General features: G+C 40.5%; 1 protein-coding gene across 1 annotated transcript in view; it reads left to right on the top strand.

Annotated features, from left to right (window-relative positions):
* cacna2d2b (calcium channel, voltage-dependent, alpha 2/delta subunit 2b) overlaps positions 1-20,570 on the top strand; it is a gene marked incomplete at its 5' end in the record, with an annotated part of 36,508 nt that overhangs the window by 12,640 nt on the left and 3,298 nt on the right. Inside the window, 34 exons of the mRNA XM_080462237.1 lie at positions 2,774-2,890; positions 4,116-4,175; positions 8,092-8,136; positions 8,287-8,422; positions 8,530-8,661; positions 8,764-8,821; positions 8,922-8,972; positions 10,617-10,716; positions 10,796-10,957; positions 11,087-11,197; positions 11,292-11,370; positions 12,235-12,284; positions 12,485-12,574; positions 12,701-12,766; positions 13,106-13,180; positions 13,275-13,349; positions 13,423-13,494; positions 13,666-13,737; positions 15,173-15,234; positions 15,371-15,447; positions 15,530-15,590; positions 15,667-15,764; positions 15,884-15,974; positions 16,067-16,129; positions 16,233-16,336; positions 17,247-17,345; positions 17,466-17,557; positions 17,644-17,691; positions 18,436-18,507; positions 19,156-19,308; positions 19,388-19,440; positions 19,681-19,736; positions 20,178-20,301; positions 20,409-20,518. Of these exons, the coding sequence (XP_080318363.1) occupies positions 2,774-2,890; positions 4,116-4,175; positions 8,092-8,136; positions 8,287-8,422; positions 8,530-8,661; positions 8,764-8,821; positions 8,922-8,972; positions 10,617-10,716; positions 10,796-10,957; positions 11,087-11,197; positions 11,292-11,370; positions 12,235-12,284; positions 12,485-12,574; positions 12,701-12,766; positions 13,106-13,180; positions 13,275-13,349; positions 13,423-13,494; positions 13,666-13,737; positions 15,173-15,234; positions 15,371-15,447; positions 15,530-15,590; positions 15,667-15,764; positions 15,884-15,974; positions 16,067-16,129; positions 16,233-16,336; positions 17,247-17,345; positions 17,466-17,557; positions 17,644-17,691; positions 18,436-18,507; positions 19,156-19,308; positions 19,388-19,440; positions 19,681-19,736; positions 20,178-20,301; positions 20,409-20,518 (2,914 nt within the window). The remainder of the gene's footprint in view (positions 1-2,773; positions 2,891-4,115; positions 4,176-8,091; positions 8,137-8,286; positions 8,423-8,529; positions 8,662-8,763; positions 8,822-8,921; positions 8,973-10,616; positions 10,717-10,795; positions 10,958-11,086; positions 11,198-11,291; positions 11,371-12,234; positions 12,285-12,484; positions 12,575-12,700; positions 12,767-13,105; positions 13,181-13,274; positions 13,350-13,422; positions 13,495-13,665; positions 13,738-15,172; positions 15,235-15,370; positions 15,448-15,529; positions 15,591-15,666; positions 15,765-15,883; positions 15,975-16,066; positions 16,130-16,232; positions 16,337-17,246; positions 17,346-17,465; positions 17,558-17,643; positions 17,692-18,435; positions 18,508-19,155; positions 19,309-19,387; positions 19,441-19,680; positions 19,737-20,177; positions 20,302-20,408; positions 20,519-20,570) is intronic.

Here is a 20,570-nt window from a genome sequence, read left to right on the forward strand (position 1 = left end):
CCGCTGCCTCATCTGCATTATTTAGTTTGGTTATGTTCAGAAAAAAAAAGGAGAAACACCAAAAAGAGAATAGATTCTAGCTGGACAGCGGAGGCCGTGTTAAATTGTCACTATTTATTCATCGGTAGTCTGCGCCTGTTTCATCTAAGTTTGGAGTTGCAGGAACAGCATCAAATCCTGTGCGTCACACGTCTTACAAGTGATATTGCCATTCACAATATGAGCTGATTCGACAGGCAAAAGAGGAAAACAGTGATTTCATCAATAATGTTTCTGATTAACAAAAGCATAAGCATTATCATCCCTCATTATTACTTGCATAAAGGAAGCTTCTTTGTGCTTTCCATTGGCCTCAGCAGGAAAATATATCCAAAACTAAAAAGGGTTACAACACTTGAACCAGATGCAGCTCAATTCCTTTTTGCTCCGGGGTAATTCCTCAGTGTGTCCCGATGACCCATAAAGTTCTCTGGTGGTTAGAAATCATAAGGCCTTACACTTGTGTTTCAGGTCCGTCTGAGGTTAACTCTGATGGCTTTCAATATTTGGTCTCATTTAAATTTTAGACCCCATGGAGAAGTGCACTAAAAACATCATCTGGATAAATGGGATTTTTTTTTTTCCAATTTGCGGTGATGTTTGACCCAAAAGAACCCCTGCAGTGTATCATACATGGGTCAGCCATAACATTATGACCTCCTGGATAATATTGTGTTGGTTCCTCTTTTGCTGCCCAAACAGCTCTGATCTATCAAGTCTTGGACTTCGCTTGACGTCGGAAGGTGTGCTGTGGTGTCCAGCTTCAAGATGTCAGCAGCAAAGCCATTAAGTCACAGAAGGGAGATTCAATCTTTTCTTTTTTGCCCATGATGCTATCGCCAGTTGACTGCATATCCAGACTTGGACCAGCTTTGACAGATACTGAAGACTGCAGGCTGGGAACACAAGAGCTGAATATTTAAAAATATCCTCACCCAGTCATCTAGCCATCACTTTGGTAAAAGTCAAATGTTAGTCTTCAATGTTGCACATTTTCCCAACTTCACACAACTTTGAGGATAAAGTTTTTGTTGCCTTTAATGGTGGTGAAGTGAATAATACAGAGTATTTTTGTACTGTGGATCTATGTTCATAATGTAACAGCTGATCTTTGTTGTAGAGTTGCTTGATCTGTCGATGTTGACAATACAAGTTATAGCACCGTCACTGAGTCCTAAAGTTGCGCCCAGTGACGTGCGTGGACCACGCAAGCAACTATGGGAAGCATGCAGAGACTCTTTAAGCTAAAACAATGTAAGATGAGTCCACTTTCCTTTCTCGTCCATATGATTATTAATTCATGCAAACATTTCATGAACTTCTGTGCGTCCAAAGCAGCACTGGTCGAATCCCGATGCGAGTGTGGACAGATTACCATCTTCCAAACACTTCACCGGCTCCTGGTCTCTGAACGAATTCAACACAAGGTCATTCTCCATAGACGTCGGTGTCTGCACTTTGCTGACATATGAGGAGACCCGCACACATCTCTACACAGCCTTCAGAACAGAATCACTGGATCTGGGTTCTCTGCTCTGCTGCTCCTCACCTTGAGCATCTGACAACCACACAGACTGTGGAGAGCTCAAAACTATTATTCAATTCTATTAAAAGCCGTGGCTCCTCAGTATGCTTTGTGTTTGATAGTTTCATCTCAATCTTAGGTTTTATATAATAATAATAAAAATAATAATTGTTATTACATTCAGGGTCACACAGTGTTGCAGCGTTGCCGCGCAGCGTGGGTTTTCTTCATGTACTTCTGCTTCTTCTCACGGACTAGAAATATGTTTGACGTGATTTAGTAACTATGAAACTTTCCAAGGTCCACTATAGAACTGTAGGAGGTGTTCAGTTTGGCTTATGGCAATCCTGTGGTGCTCAGCTTTGGAACTACAAACATAATGAATAACATAAAAAAAAAACATAATTTCGATAGACAATTAACGAAACGTAACAAAATGAAATAAATTGACGTTGCTGATTTTTCACTCGTACCATCAAACCACATTAGAAGACGAGGGTAAATCTTCATATCAAAGGGTGCCAGTAAAACTTTGGTGGGGAAGAAAGCAGCAAAAGTGACAGAAACACGTCTTTTCGCCTGATTCGGGTGGAAAATTAGATTTGCAGCATGTTTTCACTTCAAACTGCTTTTTCACTCTCACATCAATTTACACACAAATAGTTAAAGAGCTTCCAGTTAATCGAAACAAGTGCAACAGTTATGCTTTAATTGTTGTTTTCATCTTAATGACTTGCTGTCAGGTGATTACAATGATGGCACTCATGCTGTGCAGATACAAACATGTTTTACATAAACATGGCAACACTTCGATATAGAATCAAATCAGCTTCACAGTTTTACTGACGAGCTTGTCAATAGAAATAAACTAAATTGTTGCCCCCCCCCCCCCCCCCCCCCCCCCCCCCCCCCCCCCCCCACATAATTGAATGTGCAGTCACACAATATTAAGATGTATTTTTGGGTTTCTGTGTTTCTTCTCAATGTCATTTGGCATTTGTGACTGTTTGTCACAATGTCAGAATGGGTTGTTTTCAAGTCTTTCCACATGGTTTGAAGGCTCTGATGTCCACTGTACTGTATGTGTGCAAGGTCAGCTTCAAGTGATCGTGTCCACAGAAAAGTTGCATTGTCAGCAGGAATGCCTCTCCAACGAAATACTCTGTTACTGCTTTTAAGTTCTTAACACTGCACATTAAAAATTTACAGATATACAATGAGGAAAGACGACGGTTTAGTCTGGCAAAAAATCAACCCAGGAAGATCGTGGAGAAGGTGGCGCTGGATATAGAGAGGCTTCTGGCGAAAAAGCGCAAAGCACTTGATGTGAGTATATCATTAATAATTTTTTTATTTATTTTTATTTTTTGGATTGTAAGTGAATGATGAACCTCTGTTGAGTCACTTTCATACATTTTTATGTAGTAAATTATGTTGAATTAAAGTAGCTCACTTGTTGATAATTTTATAGAAAAAGTTTTTACTCTGTACTGGCGATTCCTCTGCAGAGAGTAGTTATAGTTTAGTATATATTGTTAAAATAGTAGCTTTTCTCATACTCGATAACATAATATCTCCATGATGCCTGGCAAAAAACATTTTTTAAATTTGGCACAAATGTGTCATCTCACATAAACTTAACATATTTCAAGTATAAAGACTACAGTTGATTAAACATCAAGTCTTTAACACCTTAAGTAATGTTTGTAAAATTCAAAGCCACTACACCATTATCGGATTTTCAATATCTGTTTTGTACGAAATATCACTTTGAAAATAAATATGCTAATATATTTTAAAGTTCCTGTTGACATGCTTGAAAAACTGATAAATATCAAAACTGGTTATGGATAATATGAATACAAGCCAGAAAGTGTTTGTGTTTGCGCCTGATAGTGTGTTTTACAATGGAGTGAGAGTGAGTGAGGCGTAACGCCCAAATATTTTTGCTTGAATTGGTTCGTAATTAGGAGGAAACGAACGTGTGCATGTATCCACATCATCAGCATATTAAATATCAGCAAAAGCAAACATTTAATGAGCCCTGAATTTATGACACTGCTTGATCATTTCCAGTACAAATATTTAATGAGTTTGATCACACATTATTTCTGATTGTGAATTTTGTGTTTTTCAAAAAGATGCTTTTCTCAAAACGCTCACACAGACAAACTCGTAAAAATGGACTAAATGAAAATGTGATTTCTTTTATAATTTCAAATGTTGTTCCTATAGCAGCATTTATCTGCATTAAAAAAACTAAATACAGTCATTGTAAAAGAAAAACTCTGCTTTTCACAAATTTAAGTTATTTTTAGGTAGATAGTAAACAAACATGTACTACTAACAGCTTGTGAGTATTAGGCAAAAACAAAAAGTACAGCCTTCCTTGAGACCATCTGGATGTCTGTTTGCAAATACCTCTCAACCTGGTGCGGGTTCAAACTTCCTCTGGCACGTCATTCTCTATTTGAATCAGAAGAAACGCAGATGCTTTTGCGTTTGTTTGATGTGATTTTTTTGTATCTCTGTCTTTCTGCGCAACATGTAGAGGTTAGCCAGAGAGGCTGAGCGCCTCCAGCGGGAGCATTCATGGCAGGATGGGATCAAGGTAAATTCTCACATTTCTGCTGGTTAAAGAAAATAATGCATTTTTAATTTGGTCATGTACCAAAGGCCACTTTGGTTCATGCCATGCTCATTTCTGATTGTGCTATTCATTTTTTTTCACCCTAATACCTCATAAAATATACAGCCTTCACTGCTTTTGTGTACTTTCAGTTATTTATTTTTATCTTGTTTTTCTCTGCAGTCTCTTAAGAGTTTTGCGTTTTTGTGTCTTTGATTGATTTTATTTTTGAGAAAGTCCAGTGTACAGTAACTGAATATGACATTTAAAATAATGTTTTGTATGAGACTGTGTTACATTAAATTTAAAACACCTAAACATTCACGTCTCCCACACTTTATTATAACATTATAAGTATAGTATAAGTATAGACTATTACTCTTTTCATACCTCTTTGTTTTTAGTGTAATTGTTATGTACAATATGAGCCTGAAAGTTCGACTTCAATTACCGATTGAAAAAGTTGACATCAGACGGAGGTGTCTCGGAGTGCTGTGACCAGAAATAGGTCGACCTGAGAGAGAACATTTACACCAGTCGGCTGGGCAGATCCCCCGGCGCTCAGCTGGGTGAAACAGATGACGGCGCGCACTCAGCCATGTGGCTCTTTTGAGGCCAACACACATTGGCATTCCACTTTTCCACTCGGTCTGCTTCATTTGCCCGACAAAATGAGACTGGGTTAACCCCATGCTCCAATACAGCCTCTTGCATCCTTCTCTCAGGTTCTGATCCTCCTTACAAATCCTCACCCCCTGACAATTTCAGGGACTTAAACAGCGATTGTGTCCATTTCACGGAAAATGGTCTTGATTTTTGAAAGCTGTTGATCATTTTCTGTATTTTATCTTGTCATCAGCAAGCTGTTGTTTTCCTGTCTTTCCTCCTGTTAATTAGCTGAAAAGTGACAGTGGCTTTTCAGGGATGTGCAGGCTTTGCCATGCCACTAACTTGTTTCTAATTTCAAAAAGAAAGACTCAAGTGCACAACTAAGGCCCCGTTTACAAGCCAACGAATATGAGTGTATCCGCAAATCTTTCTTTACTTTTGGGGGGTCCGTTTACACGACACCGGTGAGTGGATCCACTGTATCCCCGGCGTTTTTATCCCGGCTCTAGCGGTGGAAAGATTCTTTCACGGTCGCGATTTGCTCCAGCGTAGACTGCCGGAGGCGACGGACTGCTCTTACTGCGCATGTTGGATTCTCTTGATTTTATAGTGTTTAGAGTTTAGAGTTTAGAGTTTATAGTGTATTGTTCTCTGCACACATGTCTGTGTCGTTTCATTACAAAAGTGACAGCGCCCTCCCGTGGCCTGGCATACTAACTACATCGTTGTCAGTGTTTCCGCTACTGCAGTGTAAACACACTCCTTCTTTTTAGTGGATTAGGTGTTGTCACATGAAACGATGTTGTGTAAACGGGGACTAAGACTCAGATGTATGTCTAACAGGGTTCATTTGGTAGTTGTGGGTTTAAATGTTTGGTGCATGGGTTAGCAGTGTGTAAAGCCAAAGTATAAAAGGAGAAAGCGCAGACGTTATCCAAAGCAAGCAAAGATCCAAAACCATGACTAAGCTTATTTGACAGATGTCAGCTAAGACAGGCTGGAACACTGTGAGCAACAAACTAGTCACAAATTACAGAGAAGATCACACTTGTGGATGAGGAAGGATAATGACAAACAGTTGAACACAATCAGGAATGGAGCATGCAGACACAGAAGGGCAGGGCAACACACTCCCGGAAGGAGAGGAGAGTTAAAGATCCATGCATTCATCCAGCCAGCCAGTCAGCCAGCCAGCCAGCCAGCCAGCCATCCAGCCAGCCAGGCATCCATCCAGCCAGCCAGCCAGCCAGCCAGCCAGCCAGCCAGCCAGCCAAGTTTCCTTCTTTTTGCAGATTGTATCCACCTTTAGATGTCAGACACAAATACAATGATGTATCAACTAAACAGACAGGAACAAAACTGTGGTAATGTCATACACATCACCTCAAATTCTCACCTACATTCAATTTCAAGACTATGATGACAATCCAACATTCACTGACCAATGGCGGGTAATTGGTAGAGCCTCTGGTCTTCCTAACCTCACCTTCCATGGCAGCCATTCCAGTTGCTTTATGAGAGTGTGCATGATTGACTGAATGTTCATATGTGTCGATGATCACAATACAATGAATAGAGTAGTAGCCAGAAATGGGAAACTCACATTTTGATACACACATTTTTCGATCTACCTATTGGAGCTTAACCCCTCATTAAGCCATTTCTTTTCATCTGAATTTTGTACATACATGAAAATAAAGCCTCTGCAGCTGTATTCACTCTTCATGATGAACTAGCCGAACTGGTCAGGTGAGTAGTGCTAGATACTTATGAGACAGATTCAAGTCTCAACAGAAAAGTAAAAAAGTGCCATTTAAGAAAAATATGTGTGCAAAGTGGTGACAGGATCTTAGACAGTAGATTATAGAGTAAAGGTTTAAAAAATGTTCTTCTATCATATACTGTTCAAGGTAAAGTAAACACTTAGAAGCTTGTATGTCTGCGAGCTGATCCGAAGATGCAGAGCTCGTCTTTGCGATGACTGATAAAGAGCAGTGACTGATCTTTGCTAAATGTTGTCATCGCTTTACTCTGCCCGGGACTGGAAATGTACATTAGTGACAGCAGAATGACAAGCGGCAGACTGAGCATGTAATGTGTGGCTGAATTATAACATAGGCGAAGGTGCTCACTGGAGATAGTGTTTGGTAATCAGAACATTGAAAAAAAATAGAAGCACATCCACCTCTGAGTGGACGTCATGCTCATTCTGAAGTATGTTGAGTCTTTTCAGAAACTGAGTCGAACAGATGGCGACGCTCCACACAAGCCTCGCAGCCTGTCTGCTGATTTATAATGTGGCTGCACCGAGCAGAAAACACTGCTGAACAATAGGAAACATTTGGCAGTTGCAACTTTGCAAATGTGAAAATTTGCTGCCATTGTCCATTTCATATAACAGTTTACTCAAGCCTTTTCTACATTTGTCATTTTGTTTGGATGAAATATGTAGTTTGTATGTGCATGTGTTAGGATTGTTAGCGGTTAAATCATAGCAGAGCCCCATCAGTGCTGCGACTTATTTCTACATAAACGTTTTGATCTACTGTGTCTTGCTCTTTTGCAACACAGAGATGTAAGATGTCTTTATTGTTGCTCTTGGTCATCTCAGCATTGTGTGTCTGTTGTCAACTCCGCTATTGGGGTATGAAAAGTCCCTAGTCACAGTTTTCCACATTTGTTTTACTTCATTATTCAAAATGAGGCTGAAGCAGGCTAAAGTTTGCTGTCCTTTTTGTTAAAAATGCCATTTGTTAGATGAATTTCTTTCTGATGAAACATTGTGTCCGACACATCCTACGATTCCAGTTCACTGCACATTGAGCATACTATTTTTCAGTTTCAACTGCAACTATGTACACTAAATGATCTTTTTGCACAAGGTTGATATTACTCTGAATATCCAGAAATATAAATATGTGTATGATGAATACAAGTAAATTGAGAAAAATGTGATCAAAGAGATCACTGTGCTACTCCATCCATCTTTTATACTGCCAAGCCAAGGTTGAGCCATTACCAGCTAATTACATATACAAATTCCGCACAGAAAAAAAATCTCAGCCTGGGCTCGGGTTTGAAGATATCCTTGCTGTGAGGCTAGAATGTGTGGCCTCAGTGTACTTAATCATCAATCAAAACCAATCAAGACGATCAGATGTCGCCCTTCCCAAGTCATCTCAGTTCATCCAAAGGCTGACTTCTGCATGCATGTGACTGCTACTCCTTCATAACATGTCACAGCTGTCGCGCCTGCAGTCTTCTCATCGCTCCATCTGTTTTCTTCCAGGAGCTGGACATGGCTTATTATGACTCCAAGGCAGAGCTGGATTATGTGAGTGAGGAACAAATAAACTGAGCTCTTCTGCTACTGAGGGCATTTGATAAGACTATTTGTGTATTTGAATTGAACTACAGTAGTATTTGTTAGAGATGACTTGATAAAGGTTTGTGTATCATGAATGCCATCTCTTGCTCTTTTTAGTACTCCATGGATGGAGAAGGGGAGGTGGAAAATCCCTCCCACATCAAGTTGGAGTTTGTGTACGATCCAAACTTCAAAAACAACGTCAACTACTCCTACACAGCTGTTCAGATTCCTACAGACATCTACAAAGGAGGCAAGTTGAAGCTCTCATTCGGGAAGCCTGTCAAGATGTGCAATTATTTTTGCCTCGCATAAATCTAAAAAGTGTGTCTAAGACGAGTTTTTCTTTTTTACCACTAGCACCTGTCATTCTGAACGAACTGAACTGGACACAAGCGTTGGAGAAAGTGTTCATGGAGAACAGTCGGGAGGATCCATCACTGCTGTGGCAAGCCTTCGGGAGTGCGACAGGAGTCACTCGCTACTATCCAGGCAGGAAAGCTTCTGTTTGTGTTTCCTCAGCTGAAAATGAAAGTTGAAGTGAAATGATTAGTGATAAGCTTCACGGTTAACAGTTTCTTTGTGTTTTTACAGCAACACCTTGGAAAACCCCTGATAAGATCGACCTGTATGATGTCAGAAGGAGACCCTGGTACGGCATGCTACTTAAAACATGATTTTATCGTGGCCCACACAATTGAAGAAGACACCATGGCCTGAAGCTTTGCATCATCCATGCTTCTTTGTTACAGGTACATTCAGGGCGCCTCATCCCCCAAAGACATGGTCATCCTCGTTGATGTGTAAGTCTTTTTTTTTTTTTTTAACTTCTGGATGTAAATCAACCCCTGCATAATGACTAAATGCAAAATTGAATTTTAATACCCTTAAAAAATATATATCTTTCTTTTAAATGTATAACTCATCAGATTCACACTGAACCTCTGAGTGGATCTCCTTTTGGGTTCATCAAACTCATGCAAGACCCTGCAAAATAATCAAGATGTTGATGTCTTTGCATAAATCTGCTAAATGAAATGAAAAAATTATAGTTGAACAGAACATAGCAGCTTTCTCACTCTGTCTCCATCCTTTATGGTGAGCCAAGCGATCCAGCTCCTGGTTATGTATTAAATTGACCACTGAAACAGTTGAATCCATCCCCAGTAAGCGAATGAGTTTCACGTGTCGCGCTCAGCTGAACAACATCATCAACATGATCAGACAGTCACGTTTCACGGAGTATATTCAAACTCCCAGTCACGGTCAAGCGCGACAGTCTGTTGTGGTCTCTGTATTGTCGCCGTGGTTTGCTATTCACTGCCGCTTTAAAGGGACGCTCATGGCTACTCTGAGGAAGGCTGTCCGTATTAATGAGGAAAGTAGGAAAGAGGCTCCTGTGAATGACCTTTCATCAGCATGTAGCATTTCTACGAGCTTAACACACGTACGCTGTCGTTTCAAGGCCAAATTAATGCGAAAATTGTGGAAATACGTACATCAACTGGCAGATATATGGGGGTGATGATGAGCTCTTTCTCACACACAACAGAATACAATGAATGTTTAAAGTAAAAATGCAACAAGTTCTAGGTTTTATTTATATGTTTTATTCTATATTTTCTATTCATTGACAGTCTATAGAGACACATTTTGTCTATTTGATATAATATCATTTGTTTTTCTGAAACATGTTCATAGTTGCAGCCTGCAAACAACACAAAGGAGAGAAGATACATGTTTTAATTTAACATTAATTAGCAAAGAAAATGTTTGTGTCTAAACCACTACACACAAAAAGTTTCACAAACCTTAAGAAGCATTAGTTTTTAGAAAATGTTCTGGATTTTCCAATAACCAAACTTTTTTTTGTTAGTTCACATGTCCTCAACTACATCATCCCTACTGATTTGAATAAAAAAGTGTTTTAACGAGCACAAGATTAGGTCCTCTTCAGCTATACTATGTTTACAAAAACTACAACTGGCCTCACCTTCCAAGTGTATCAAATACACAGAACTACACTTGGTTCATCCATCTTATTTAACACAAGGTCGCGTGGAGCTGGGGTGGATTTTAGCTGACTGTGGAGTACACCCTGAACAATCTGTCAGTCAATCACAGGACAAACACAGAGAGACAGGCAGTCACGCACACTCGCATTCACACCTGGTGGCAATTCTAGAGTCACCAGTCAAGCATCAAACTGATGTTTTTGGACTGTGGGAGGAAAACCGAGCACCCAGAGAAAACCCAGTCACGGGAACGACAGGCAAACTCCACACAGCCCAGCCTTCTTTCCATCGACTAACAACTCCACAACCGCGCCGTCCTGACATACAGTTTAGCAGACGATTATGAAAAACAATAGTTTCTGTTGTTTTCACTGCATGTGTCTCGATTGTATTTCTTTGAGAATCTGACTAATGCTTTTGGTTTGTTATCAGGAGCGGCAGCGTCAGTGGACTCACGTTGAAACTCATCAAAGCCTCGGTGATGGAAATGCTCGACACTTTATCTGATGACGACTATGTTAACGTGGCCAGGGTCGGTGCCGCCCACACTCACAGTTTCTCCCTGGTCCGTCTTTTGATGGCTTCATGTTGGATCTCAAACTGTGTTTCAGTTCAATGAGAAGGCCGAGGCTGTGGTGCCGTGCTTCAAACATCTCGTTCAGGCCAACGTGCGAAACAAGAAGATTTTCAAGGACGCAGTGCAGCAAATGCAGGCTAAAGGCACCACCGACTATAAGTCTGGATTTCATTTTGCCTTCAATCAGCTGTTAAACGTATGTGACCTATTGATTTAGTTTGACTGACCTTTATGTCAGCATGACGGATTCTACTGTTGCTGCACTGTATTGATCAACACAACGCATGTTTTATTTATAATTTTTCTGTCTGGGGGTGTTTTTCAGAAGACAAATGTCCCCCGGGCCAACTGCAATAAAATAATCATGCTGTTTACTGATGGAGGAGAGGACAGAGCTCAGGACGTCTTCATGCAATACAACTGGCCCAACAAGACGGTCAGTTTACGATATAGAGCCGTCTGAATTTGAAGCGCCTGCACTGCAGTATCTTAATCACTGAGCAACATTTGCTCTGCTTGTTTCACCTTAGGTCAGAGTATTTACCTTTTCTGTGGGCCAACACAACTATGATGTCACACCTCTACAGTGGATTGCGTGCACAAATAAAGGTAAGCTTTGGCTTCTTTAGCTTCATTTGTAAGTCACAGAATAAAGTTAAACAAAAGCACTAACTGAAACCAGTGGTAACAATAATACTGACACTGAAAACTTTCCAGGAGGTTTTTCTTTTATTAATATCTATAAAATCATTGAACAACCATCAGCTGAATACCGAAATGTTGTGATAAATAAATCAGTGCTTTGGTGGAATAAACCACACACACAGATAAAAGTCATGTGCAGTGGATACTGTATTGATCCTGATATTGTGGGATGACAATGTTCTTTTTGCTCACATGGAGGTCAGTGTGATGTGAATCCGATTTGTGCTCGACAGAAAGACTGTGATTCAGTGACTTGGACAAAAATTGTTGAGCTTTTCTTTCTTTATGTGGTTCATTATTATACTGACGTTATTGGAGATGTACAAAGAAGTGTGTGTGTGTGCGTGCGTGCGTGCGTGTGTGAAGTATGTTTAAATAGTAACTAAATAGTAAAATTAGATGATAAAAGATCATGACATCGACTCAGTAGTTTGGCATCACTTCAGCTTGTCAGGAAATTTGAACGTGATCTAATTGCCTTGTCTGAGCTGCATAAACAGATTCCTCTGTTTTAAATCCCAATAGTATCTTCTTTAAGCTTTTACCTGTGAGATTTAGGTGGCCGATTCACTGTTCTTTTTAAGTGTTGTCAAAAATGCATTATTTATGAGCATCACTCTGGTTTATTGTTTTTTTTCTGGTAGAGCAACTCACATACTCTCTCTCTCTCTCTCTCTCTCTCTCTCTCTCTCTCGCTCTCTCTCTCTCTCTCTCTCTCTCTCTCTCTCTCTCTCTCTCTCTCTCTCTCTCTTCTCTGCTGCTTGCCAGGTTACTATTTTGAGATCCGCTCCATCTGCGCTATAAGGATTAACACCCAGGTGGGTTTCTCTGCTGCCTCCGACACAGCTGATCCCTGTTCACTGTTTCTAGACCTCTTTGTGGCATGCATGCTCCTCCTGCTCGCCCAGTAGAAAACATCTACACTCTCATTTGTTTGCACTGCCTTTGTCCCGGCGCCCTGATGTTGGTGGTTGTTTTGGCGCTGCAGCAGGTCATCTACCTCTGTGTTTTTTGTCAGGAGTACCTTGACGTACTGGGGCGTCCCATGGTTCTTGCAGGCAGCGATGCCAAGCAGGTTCAGTGGACCAATGTGTATCAGGATGCTTTGGTGAGCCCGTGTGACCCCAATTAGTTGCATCTGAAGTATACAGTAAAATGAATCAATACAGAGAGAAGAAGATGGCTATTTTTCACCTGCATAAATGTTTTGTGGCTTTGTCTTTGAACACTGTAGGGTCTTGGCATGGTAGTCACTGGGACATTGCCTGTATTCAATCTCACCATGGATGGAAACTCACAGGTAATAAAGCAAAAACAACCTTACAGTAAGGAAGGTTGACTGTCAACAGTGCCTACTTCTTGTCCCATGTCCCATCCAGGACATTAGATGGAGTCTTGTAAAATCAGACATATGCCTAGTTTGATTAAGTTCATAAAAGAGATGTTATTATTTCTCACCAAGTTGAAGTGACTCGGGTGTTTAGCTTCACATGGCTGCCTCCAGCTTTATCACCCAATTCATCAACGCGAAGCAAACAAATGAATTCCACCAAGTATGACATCAAGTATTCCACCAAGTATGACATTTTATCTTACTGTTTTGTCCCCCCCTTTCTTTCCCATTTGTCTATTTTACAAGAATCAGCTGATATTGGGTGTCATGGGAGTCGACGTGCACCTTGATGAGATAAAACGACTGACACCACGATATAACGTATAACATACACAACATTTGACACATTTTTAAGAATGTGTACTGGATGGGAATAATATGACTAATGGTCTCTTATCTTTTGCCTGTGAAACAGCTCGGAGCCAATGGGTATATATTCGCCATCGATCCAAATGGATATCTGCTCCTTCATCCTAATCTTCAGCCAAAGGTGATCTATATTTAATCAGGCAAATATCTTGTTTTATTCATGGTGTTTGCTTCATGTAATGCTTCTCATTTAGCTTGTAAACCTCCCTGAGCCTGTGACGTTGGATTTCCTGGATGCAGAGGTGGAAGACAGCAATAAGGAAGAGGTGAGCTCAGGGAAAAATTTATAATAAAAGGTCTGTTTTCAGCACTATCAGTTTTTATTCTCAGTTGATTCTGAGCCAGTGAACAGTATCAGTCTGTCCACCTGTCTGGGCAGGTAAACAAAGGCCCTTGTGACCTATCGGTGACTAAGAGAAACTGCTTTGCGTTTTTAGATACGGCGTCAAATGATCGATGGAAGACCCGGTGAAATGCAGATCAAGACTCTCATAAAGTCAATTGATGAGGCAAGTCAATATTTTCCTGTCTTTAATGTCTTTACTCATTTCACTTCCATCAGTCTGATTGTGACTGTCACATACAGAGCTGGCCTAAACATATTATTTTCAATATATTGAGGGAAGAATGGCAGTGTTTCTTATTTTGTAGCTTTTTATTGACTCAATTAGGACACAGTTGGCTGCATTAAGTGTTACTAAAACTCTTCTTTGTACTAATTGCACATGTTAAATGTACTATGCTGTTATATGAGCCCCTGAAACAAGCTACCCAGTCTCTGCTCCTTCTTCTCCTTTCTGCTTACCTTCATTATTCATCCATCTTCTACATCTGCTTCATACGAGTTAAAGCAAAAGGGAAAAGTAACAAATCACAAATATTCCTCTGACGGCAAATAACTAGTATTTATAGATGCTTGTACTTTCTTTTGACATTATAGTCAAATTAAAGTACAATTACATTATCTACTGATATTAGCTATTAATATTAAAATGAGGCTATCTAGCACATATAGACACAGAAACGCTCTGGCCTGGGATCAAACGATGACCATTCTCATTGTGTGGTGACACTGCTAACCACTGCACCTCTGTGAAGAGCTGCTTTAAAGGGCGCTCTCTTTACAATGGCGATGAGTTAAAGGTCATATTCAAAATTCCTATCCTCCTCAAACAGTTTCATTAATTGTACAGAGATGTATAGTTTGCTGTGTAAAGATCAGACACTAAACCAGTCTGAAGTTCAGGACGTGGTTCCTGCAGGGTGAAACAGAAAGTAGCTCTGCAGTGCAGTTCATTTTCAGACGTAAATGATATTTAAGGTATTTCAGGTTAGCGTTCACTTTAAGTTCATTTCCGAGTGGTTAAGGTCATTGGAGTCCCGTGCTTATTTTTTTGATTTTTCAGGTTTGCTGTGAATCAGAGTGAGGTTTATATGAAAGCTTATTATGTGATGAGATCCCACATCAAGGTCTCTTTGGCAGCTGTGTTCATTCATTTTAATTTGAAAGCACAATACTGTCATTCATCATCGTTTTGAGCTGTCTTTCTTCTGATCATTGCTTCAGATGTACAGAGCACGAGTTTACTATATGACAAAATCCAAACGGTGTTGTATGAGGAGGAAATTTACTGCGTTTAAAAAAAGGGATTTATTTTCAAATCGTGTCTGAAATTCTAGAGTGTAGGGACTCGATAAATTTTAAATACATTTTCCCTTCAATCTGACTGAAGAGCTAATTATGTGCGCTCAGTCAAATGTGTGCCTACATGACCCACATTTTAATGTAGGTTGTTGAAATTGTATTGTTCAGTTTTTAATGTGGGCACAACTACAACATCGAAACTCAGTTTTGAACACCCAGTGGTCTATAAACAGGAAAGTAAAACACGGTTTGCTCAGAATCTTTGGCTCATGTAGACTTTTGTGTATCTACTGTCGTAGCAATACATAGACGAAGTATTCAGAGGCTACACCTGGACTCCAATCAACGGTACAGATTACAGGTGAGTGTCATGACCCACAAATGATGAACAAAGGATTCATGTTAACTGTGGACTGGCTTGTGCAGATGGCTTCTCTCTAACGTCTTCTCTGGGTCTCCATTCATGCTTCTTCATGTTGGGATGCTGCCACCTGCAGTCTTGGTCTGGTATTACCTCCATACAATGAGTTCTATATCCAGGCAGACCTGAGCGATGTGATGCTGCAGCTCCAGTGTACGTATAAAGAGACACAGCTGTCATTTTTAAATCTCATGAAAGATTTCTGAAACAACCTCCCACTCTGTATTTGTTTCAGACATGCAGTCGCTGCTTCCAAGCTCCTTTGAATCATCAGGACATGTGTTTCTGGCTCCGAGGTGACGTCTTTGTTACTGTTCCAGTGCCACTCTTTAGTAAAAGAAGGATGCTTGTTGACAATGTTGTTCCCTACAGGGAGTACTGCAAGCGTCTGCAGCTTTCTGACAACAACACTCAGTTCCTGCAGAACTTCCTCTCTCTCATGCTGGACATCTCTCCTGAATCTGATGAGTGTAAGTGCTTCAGAAGGGTCAAGCAGCTGAAAGTATTTGTTACAGCTGCAGACAAACACACATGAAATGACCAGCTTCTGTTTTCCTTTCCTTTATCTTTTTCTTTTTTTTTGCTGCAGGTGACCAAGGCCTCATCCACAACCTGATTTTAGACTCGAGGATTATCGGGCAGCTCGCCTCTCGTGTTTGGAAGAACAAGGACCTAAACTCGTGAGTCAACTTGTTCTTGGTGTACTCTGCACACGTGCACTCAGTCCATCATGAAAAAATAAAGCTGACTCGGTGAAATTAAACTGTTACAGGTATGGTTTCCTGGCTGTATTCGCGTCCACGGATGGGGGAATAACGCGAGTTTTCCCAAACATGTGAGTGGGATTAGATGACTTAAATACTGAAGCAGTGAGGTACTTCTGTACGGTCACGATGTCTGATGTTTTTTTCTTTTTTGTTTCTTTTTTTTTTGCACAGAGCGGCTGAGATATGGGATGAGGATCCTGAACCCTTCAATTCCAATTTTTACAGACGGAGTCTGGACAACAGAGGCTACATGTTCAGAGCCCCATCGAGATCCAGTGAGGAAGTCACACACATGCACCTGAACACAACAGATTTCCGTTATTTAAGGAAAACTTTATTGTAAATACTAGAGAACAGAAACCAGCCACATAAATGTTCTTCAAACAGCTTTCTGTTTGAAGAACATTTGACATTGTAGTTTCTTCTCCATTTAATCAGACTTGGTAAAAAATTCTCACATTCTTTACTCAAGTCGAAGTCCAGATGATTGTGTGAAAAATACTGATTCCACTTCTCAAGGTAAGTTGAGGCAAATTAGTCTACATACCAACATTCAGACACGAAGCAATTCAATGTGCTTTACAAGGAAAATACACTGAAATGAAGCGATTATGAATCTTAATTTTAAGCGATTAAGAAATGCATAAAAATGAGACTAAATAAAGCAAAGCAGCTTCACCTTGTTTGCTTCTGACTCTGGAAACACTGAGCAAACTTCTTCCTGAGGACCTCAGGGGTCTGGATGTTTCATATTCTACATGCAAATCTGAGATGGAATTAGGCCTGGGACCATTTAAAGCTTTATAGACAAAAAGTACGATTTTGAAGTCGCTCTTTTGAAACACAGGCACTCAGTGCAGAGATTGAAGCTCCAGTGTAATGTGCTCCACCCTTTTTATGTTGATGAGGATTCTGGCTGCAGCATTCTGGATTCGGTGCAGCTGTCTAACGGATTTCTGAAACCTGTAAACACACCTTTACAATAATCCAACCTATTGAAATTAAATGTACAAACAAGTTTCTCTAAATATTGTTTGTTCAGGAATCCTTTCATTCTAATATATTTTTCAGGTGGTACTCAGCTGATTTGGTTATTGTCTTGATGCGGTTGTATAAATTTAAAGTCTGTGTACAAAATTACAGCCAGGTATATGAGGTTTTCATCAGCATTTATGTTCTGAACAGCTCTGGATGACACTGTCGGAGCAGAAAACGGGACTGTGGGTATCCTGGTCAGTTCAGCCGTCGAGGTCAATTTAGGAGGAAAACTACTCAAACCTGCAGGTAACAGAAGCCTTTATGTGGCAAACACTGAAATCAAAATGTCACACTGTCATATTTTTCAGACATTCTTTGTTTTTTTTTTGTTTTGTGCTGATTCTTTGCTCTGGATCTTGGTCACAGTGGTCGGAGTGAAGTTGGACCTGGAAGCTTGGGTGGACAAGTTTAAAATCCTTGCCAGCAACGTGTCGGACAGTCGACAGGGTTCACACAAGGTAAAACACAAGGCCAACTGATATCTGCTCAGTATTTACTTATTTACTTAATGCAAAACTCACATAAATGCTATTTTGTTGGATAGTGTGGACCTTCCAGGAGCTGTGAGATGGACTGTGAAGTGAACACAGACGTAAGAGCTTTACTTCATTTTACTTTCACATTACTTTACGTATAAGCAAAGTTTGTACTGACGCTTGTTTGTTTATCAGTCAACCCACAACTATTGCTTGGCCAATCTGTAAAAGAATAATCTGTCAGAATAAATTTTTCGACGCAAAGAATAAAGATGCAGGGGAATATTGGAGGCCGGTGACCTGAAGGGAACGATTACAGAAATCATTGTGAATGCAACTTCTCGCACAATTTGCAAATGTGAGTCAAAGCTGTGCCGTGTAAAGAAAAGGTCATCCATCCTTCTTCTGCCTAACGTTATCCAACTCGCTGTCGCAGGGTGCTGAAGCTGATCCCAGCTGGAGAAGCCTATGAGGCCGTCAACCACACACACTCACATTCACACTTTCAAGCAAATAAGAGACTCCAAATATCCTCGAATGCTCGTTTTTAGACTGTGGGAGGAAACTGGAGAACAAGGATAGAACCCACCCACGTAGGAGAACATGCAAACTCCAAACAGAAAGGACTTCTAAGCCGAACCTGGACTTTAAACGGGAACCTTCTTTGCTTTGAGTGAAGAGTGTTTACGCTTACTGTGCAGAGCAGAAGTTGTAAGATATAAGCTAAATTAAAAACGCAGCTGTGTCTTATTGGTCTCAATAGACTGAGACTCAACAGAAAAGTGCGTGTGGTCAGATTGTTCAGCATTTTAAACTTGAAGGTTCACGCTTGTATGTCATGTGTTTCGTCGTGTCTGCAGGACCTTCTCTGTTATCTCGTTGATGACGGCGGGTTCCTTGTGATGTCTAATCAGAGAGATCACTGGAAAAAGGTTTGTTTGTAAATACTGAAAAGAAGGTAACTCTTGAATGTAGTAGGTTATGAAAGGGTTAGTTATTTTCCGCACGTCCGCCATTTAAATGTCAAGTGATGCTTTTGAAATGTTTAAGCAGAAGTGAATTGATTTTCAATTGATTGTGTCTACCGGTGTTGTACCGTCAGCCGGTTTTAAGAATCTTTTCTAATTTGCTTATTAAAGTTTCAATAAAGAACAATAAGTGTAATTACGAGCACGTAGAAGTGAAGTCGCTGACTTTTATATGTGCCTTTGTTTACATTTTCCGGTTTAATATTACCGCACAAAAAAGCCCAACTTGAAACAACCTAAGAAAGTCAACAGTAGGTGTCAGTCTTTTGAAAGTTGTGTAGTCAACATTTATGCCTTGGTATATTTAGTCAATGGAAAATCAGTTCATGGTTTTAGATGATTGCCCACCAACAAAACAATAATCTTTATTCCAAATTCAACTCATAAATTTATCTAAATTCAGCTTTGATATCTGGTCGAAATGAAAAAGAGATGAAAAGAAGCTTTGAAAGATTTTGATGAATCCACTATGTGGTGCTGTTTCTCTGGTGCTTATTTTCATTCATCTCTAGCGTTTTCTTTTCTTTTCTTTTTTTCCTCATTTCATCACAGATTGGTCTTTTCTTCGGTGACGTGGACCCCTATCTGATGCACGCACTTTACAACAACTCAATCTTCACTCGGCGACAGTCTTTTCACTACCAGTCAGCATGCGAGCCGGTCAGCAGCAGCCACACTGGCGCAGCACCAAGAGGCATCTTTGTGGTAAGAGACTTGCTGAGTTCAGCTCACCAGAGGGTTCCAACATTCGTTTTCATTTCTGACTGTACTCGTGTTTCTGCAGCCCTCTATTGCTGACATCCTGAACTTGGCTTGGTGGACGTCCACAGTGGCATGGTGAGACTCTGCTTCCTGTAAATCATTTGACACCAGGAGCATGTAAGACACTTTAAAACAATCTGAACCGTGCCCAGGCTCCTGCACATGAGACCATAACAGTGATTTTATTCTCTCTTAATGCCTGCCAGCTGACGCCCGGTTATTTTCAGCTGTGTTACTGTAGCAGTGTCACATGTTTGCTGTTATTTATTGAGGTTTCAAAATGAACTTCATCCTTGAACAAACCTCTTTTTCCAGGTCGGTGACACAGCAACTTCTGTATGGAGTGCTTTACAACAGTTGGCTCAACCAAGGTAGTCATGCAATCTGTGTGCCTCAGATTCAATATGTTTTTGATAGTGAACCAAGTAACTCATTTCAGTAGCTCAGAAGAGATACACATTTTGGCTCAGTTATTTTCCCCCCTCACATTTATTCACAAGTTATTCTACCAGCAGTAAATTATTTGCCTTTTGGGTTAATTTGTTGCCGGAAATGAGTTGTTATGAGCTCTTGTCTTTCTGCCAACCACAGACTGTGTGTTTGAGCACCAGCACAAGTTTGAAATTGATTTGTACATCAAAGGTGGAGCTTCAGTGACATCTATGTAGGACTACATTTCCTTGATGAGGAGGGTTTTTTTTTTTGTATGTTTGTAGACGAGGGTGAAAGTCAGGGTGAAAGTCATTTTCAGCAAATGAAAATTTGTGAGGCTTAAAGTCGTCATATAGACTTTAAATATGTGTGTTTTACAGATGACATTCTCGCGGACGGCTTTGAGATAAAGGATAGCAGCTGTGTAACCATCCAAAGCCAGTTCTACTTCACAAACACCACCAACTCCTACAATGTGCTGCAGGACTGTGGAAACTGCTCACGGTGGGTTTTTCCGAAGCGTCAGCAGAACGTGCGAGCAGTATGTTTACGCTCTGAGTCCTGTTCTGTCCACCGCGAGCCGGCTAAATATCCATCACTGTCTCCTGCAGGCTGTTCCATGCGAAGCGGATAGAAAACACCAACCTGCTCTTTGTGGTGGCCGAGACCCTGCCCTGCAGCTCCTGTGAGATCGAGAGACTGACCCAGGTTCGGACAGAGTGTATCCTTTCAGCGCGCACACGCAGGCCGCTTCACTTTCATTTCTGCTGACG

Source organism: Lipophrys pholis, assembly GCF_963383615.2.
Source record: "Lipophrys pholis genome assembly, chromosome: 4".
Taxonomy (NCBI): Eukaryota; Metazoa; Chordata; class Actinopteri; order Blenniiformes; family Blenniidae; genus Lipophrys; species Lipophrys pholis.